The sequence below is a fragment of the Ictidomys tridecemlineatus genome, chromosome 2, assembly GCF_052094955.1.
Source record: "Ictidomys tridecemlineatus isolate mIctTri1 chromosome 2, mIctTri1.hap1, whole genome shotgun sequence".
Classification (NCBI taxonomy): Eukaryota; Metazoa; Chordata; class Mammalia; order Rodentia; family Sciuridae; genus Ictidomys; species Ictidomys tridecemlineatus.
Genome location: NC_135478.1, coordinates 203541289 through 203546850, shown reverse-complemented (window position 1 = coordinate 203546850; position 5562 = coordinate 203541289). Strand labels below are relative to the sequence as shown.

The 5562-nt window shown below is 37.2% G+C and overlaps 1 protein-coding gene across 1 annotated transcript; it reads right to left on the bottom strand.

The window, feature by feature from the left end:
* Window positions 1-676: 676 nt before the first annotated feature.
* Fam237b (family with sequence similarity 237 member B) lies at window positions 677-3183 on the bottom strand. The gene is made up of 2 exons (XM_040291478.2): window positions 3043-3183; window positions 677-2023 (listed from the first exon to the last, which is right to left on the bottom strand). Exon 2 carries the CDS (start codon window positions 2018-2020, stop codon window positions 1646-1648), a length of 375 nt encoding a protein of 124 aa, XP_040147412.1. The 5' UTR covers window positions 2021-2023; window positions 3043-3183; the 3' UTR covers window positions 677-1645.
* Between the last annotated feature and the right edge of the window lie 2379 nt (window positions 3184-5562).

Genomic DNA, 5562 nt, shown 5'->3' with positions numbered 1-5562 from the left:
CAGAGTGATCCATAATTCAGAAAATGCCCCCTCCTTTATATCAAAGTTTATTCTTGAATCAAGTCCAACTATCAAATAGTTATAAACTTATTCAGTATTATTTTTGCTGTTTTAAAATTTTCATATTTTGTTGGTTTTGGTGTACCTATTCAGCTTGCATAGACGAGATCTGTCATTATAATGATACTTAATAATAGTGCTCTACACCAGGATAGCCTTTATAAAAACCAATAGGACAGATTTCTATTGGTTCTTAGTCCTAGGAAAGACTGGGCTTCTCCTGAATGTGTGGTTTTGTTTTTTGTAAACAAGTGAATCTTGAAACTGTGCATAAGTCCCTCTTCACTTTGAAAAGTAAGTAACTAGGGCCAAATTTGTAGGTACCCCTTTCCAAAGGTAATCAAAGTATTAATCTAAACCATAACTGCATTATTAACTTCTTATTGCCATTTCCCATCATTCTAAGTTCCTACTTAGAATTATCTCATGATAAAGCTTCATATCCATTTGGAATAAAATGTAAATTATAAATAGTAATATAAAAATCAACTGAGCTAACACCTAGAAAAAATTCTATAAACTGCACTTTACTAAAATTAAATTCCTTACTGCCTTTTTGGTTTTGTTCTTTTTTAAAAGTTCAGACAATAAAAAGGAAAATGTTTTTAGTCCTTAATGCATAGAAAAATATTTTAATATATAAGAGAAGATGAGGAAATGCACATTTTAGAAGCCACATGGTACATTACATCAAAATTAAATATTACACTTTAGGAAAATACTGGAATTAATTTTGGCACAATTTTAAAGTCAATATTAAGGTATAAAATACCTTATAAAATTGGTTATAATTTTATTACATTTACTATTAAAACATATATCACATTTGCATTTTAAGTAGCATTTTCTTTAAAACAAAGATACTTTACAAAGATGCTTTCTAAATAAAAAAGAATTGACAAAGTACCTGAAAAGAGGGGAATGATAATATCAAAAAAGCAATTGCACATCAGAAAAAAATATAACCTTCAAAATTAAGGAATTAGAAATTATAATCTTGATAATAACTATAGGAAATATTTGACCTCACAAGTACTGACAGATTTAAGCTTTCATTTTGTGGCATCGTGTTTGAGGTATTTTCTGTGTTTTCCCACTTAAATGTAAAGCTCACATTTTATAAAATCCAATTCTGTAAGATTAGAAAGGATAAATTAGTATTTGTTCTAATATTACTCATGAGATTCTATTCTTTTGTACAACCCTATTGAAAAAAAGTAATTTAAAAAGACTAAAAGTATGTCTGGTGTTTAAAACTTCATCAATTAATTTAATATGAATAATTACAATGTTATAAGCTATTTGTAGGTGAAAAATAAAATAATAGTTTCAATGATCTATCAAACTGTATTATATTCCAACATTATTTAGAATCAAGCATTTACATATCAGAGCTCTTGTGATTTCTAAATAATATGAAAATCAATAAAAATGAACATTAAAGACCCTTATTAGGAAAAAGCTAAACATGTCAAATTTGCTAGTTTGTCTGATAAACTTGAAAAAAATCAGAAGGATATTTAATTTTTAATAAAGCTAAACTGCTACTCTCTTAAATGCACATTTAAATTACCTCCTGTATTTTCTATGGAAAACTATACTTGGAAGGTGTCACCTGTCTTCTGCCCATTCCATGAGACCTTGAAAGCAAACAGTCTATATACATGTCCCAAAAATCCTGAGCTATATTTAAGAAGACAGTATAATGTCCAGGCCGCTGGGATTTCTGCAAGAACAACATGAAATTCCAGAAAGCATCCACATTGTGCTCTATCTTGAGTTCTTTGAGATCTATCAATGTCAAAGAGCAAGCATTCCAACACTGGAGATCAATGTCTTCTGTGATCCCTGGGCTGACACTGGCAAGCACTCCCTTTTGAAATTCAAAGTCAGCATTAACCAGATTGATCAGCATAATGCAGCCCAGTAGGTAGAACCATCTTCTTGTGGCAGAACCCATATTCTATATAAAAAAAAATATGAGGGGGGATATTTTAACTTAATAAGAAAATTATTCAATTACTCAGTGATCTATTTAAACTTAAAAAATTATAAATAAGTGAGCATATTTTTGATAGAGCCAAATTCTGTGTATTTCTTGGTTTTCCTCTAAGTTGCTGATTTTTAGACCTTTCTTTGAAAGGATTTTGCAATTCAACTTAATTATTAAGATTCTGATAAACAGTCTTTGGGAGCCATTGAAAGCCAACACATTTATGAAGATGTGGTAGGTTCATTTCCTTACTTTTACATCTGGAAGAAACCTTCTCCCTTTGCAGATTAATAAAAATGCTCAGTGATATGGCTTGGCAACTTCTCAGGTCTCTTATCTCCCTATTGAAGGCTCCTACCAGAATACATTTTAAGTCAGTGGATCAAAATGCAGTCCATTCTATGTGTAACCACAGGGAGTTATTTTTAAATCCAATTGTTACAAATCTATTAATCGAAATGATACTGGATCAAACACCATTCTAAGTTTCAAAGGTACTGCTGCTTCCTTTTTTTAATTAAAGATAAATGCCTGGTGAATCTGTGGCTTCTCTTAGGTTGTTCAGTAGCTGGCTGGAGATTAACATACATACATAAAGGAGCATGAAAACCAAGGTAGACATATGCTAGTGTGAGATGATGCAAGGCACTTAGGTTCAGCAAAATCTTGACATTTTCTAATGCTTCTTTGCACAAGTTTTCCTGCCAATCGATCGCTCAGTAACTCGGACTAAGCACATAAGTGGAAAACAAGGACTAAGTTGGCAATGAATTGCTACAGAGCTACTATTTTCCAAGCTGGCTTTAAAAATGCCGTTGACAGCATACAACCTTGACAGCTAGCTCAGAGACTTGGAGGGAGGACAGCAGATCCAGAACCCTAAGACTCGCCTCCTTTCCTTCACTGCCTTCCACCTCCTCCCTCCAAAAAGTTAGGTCAAAGAGAAAACAGACGAAACAAAGTTAAACAGAATATTCAGGTCGTTTTACCTCTCGAAAATTGTGCAGATTCCTCAAACTGAGCTGACAGTGGCCAGTTTATGATTTGAGTTCTAAAAAGAGAGAGGTGGGATCGACGAATTTTCTTCCTCCTGGATTTCAGGTTAGCTTCCCGACCAGCACCCTCCGCCCTGTGTCGCCTCTCTGGGACGCAAAAAAGAGAACCTCTCGTCGGTGTCCAGTCGCGAGCTGCTCCTCACTGGGAAGACGCGGGTCCTCGGACTCTGGAGGAACGAGGTCTCAGGACCCACCCCCGGAGCCAGGCGAAAAGGCGGGAGACCTAGCTCGGAGACCTGCCTGGAGTGCTCGCCCGGCGCCCAGTGGCTCTGGGGAACCCTCTCGGCGGCGCGGCGCTTGGGCGCAGGGAGCCTCTGGCTAGCGGAAAGCTGCGCTGTGGGTCCACTCCAGCCGCGTGGAGCTCCGGAGTCCGATCGCAGCCGGAACCGCCCTTCTTTTCTAGGGACCGTGCGAGGGGGCACCAGTGGGTGGCCACGCTCCCGAGGCCCCGCCCTCACCTTGCCACCACCAGACCCTGGACCTGCGGGCTCGCCACGTGCAGCACCCTTGCCTTTCCCGCCGCTCCTGCTACACTTAAAGCCCCAGGGTCTTTCTTCCTGTCTCCTGTTTTCTTTCTCTTTGCTGAGAATATCCATCTTGGCAGTAGTCAGTCAACACTCCCAAGCTATCTTCTCTCTCTGCACCCAGCCACCACCCCTATTCTATCCAAAGAAAAACTCTGCAAAGTGTGGGGACCTGTTAACAGTCTTAATCGTCCAGGAAGAGTTCTCACCTCCAACTAAGCACTAACACTAAAACGCGCACAAACATACCCTCCCTACCACCTAAATATACCTTTAACTCTGGGAAGAGTTTTCTCTAGCCTTCAATAGAAGCAAGGAAGGCGTCCACAAGTCCCTGTTATACTTGTATATTGCCCATGGGTTCCAGTCTTGGCATATCCTTTGGACTGTGTTTAAGTCTACCTTCTGTGCCCAAACCCCAGAAGCAATGATCCAAAACAAGTTGCTTTAGTCCCTCCTCCCCTTAAGTGTGCCCTCTTCCTCACAAGATCTTGAGTTAGGATGGTGAGAATGTGGGGTGAGATGTATGCCAAATCCAAAACCCCTAAGCCCCATTCATTGCTAGGACTAACCACTATCAGAGCTCTATCCTGTTCTCATCATTATAATGAAATTAATGTGACTAATCATTGGTTCTTCCCAACAATACCCTTAGGTGCCCCTTCTACAACCAAGACCAGCTCTTACACAAAACAACCGAGAAAAGAAGATTCATTTATCTCAAATTGGGTAGGATGAATACAAATCCATCTCACACCAGACTTTTTCCTCTACTCTAGGGTTGTAATCATCTCAGTCCACCATCAATTATTGACTCTGAAAATTAGAGAAATTAAAAGTGACCCAATTTAATATCCCATCTGAAACTTCCCATCCTCCCAAGGAATTCCCCCATCCACCAACACTGTTCAATTTAACTCGACCTTGAACACACACACCCTTTAAGCAAGAAACTCTTCCCATCTTTGAATTGACATTCAACAGATCCTTCTAAAATGAATCAGTACTCATTTCTCCTTTGAATAGCCACATAGTTACCATAGAGTCTTTTGTGTAAAATACATTATTTTTTATGAAACATTGTATCTTCATATAAGTATTACAAAGTATAAAAAATTGAAAAATAAAGAAAAATAGGAAGCCGCAGGAATAGTTGGTGGATTGTGCTGCTATAACAAAATACCTAAGACTGGATAATTCATAAAGAACAAATTCATTTCTAACAGTTCTAGAGGCTGGAAAGTACAAGATCAACATGCTAGGCATAAAGGTAAAAAGAAAATGCTGTGTGAAGTATCCTTTATAAGACATTTGATCTCATTCTCCAGGGAGGAGTCCTTAGTACCGAATCATCTCCCAAATGTACTAGTACTTAATACTATAGTATAAGATTTAGTTTTGAGGGACTGGGGTTGGGGCTTAGTGGTAGAGCATTTGCCCTGTATGTGTGAGGCATTGGATTTGATTCTCGGCACTTCATATAAATAAGTAAAAATAAATAAAGGTCCATCAACAACTAAAATAAATTTTTTTAAGACTTAGTTTCAAGATGAATTTTGGAGGGATACAAACATTCCATAGCATCAATAGATGTTAAAATGCAATTATCAGGGCTTGGGATGTAGCTCAGTGGTAGAGCTCTTACATAGCAAACACAGTGCCCTAAATTCAACCTCCAGTACCACAAGATAAATAAATACATAAACAAATAAATAAATAAAAACAACTTAAAAAACAAAACCAATTAAGATTATTAATATTTAGCATAACTTCTTATAGTACTTTTTAAATTAATATTATCTCAAATATTTTGTAATTAAAATGCATTTGTAAAGAATATTAGATTATAAAACTCCTGAATAACTGGGTATTATTACAACACACACACACACACACACACACACACGCAGAGAGAGACAGAGAGAGAGAG

Coding starts and splice junctions, on each gene's coding strand:
- Fam237b (XM_040291478.2), bottom strand. CDS start 2,020: ATGGGTTCTGCCACAAGAAGATGGTTCTACCTACTGGGCTGCATTATG.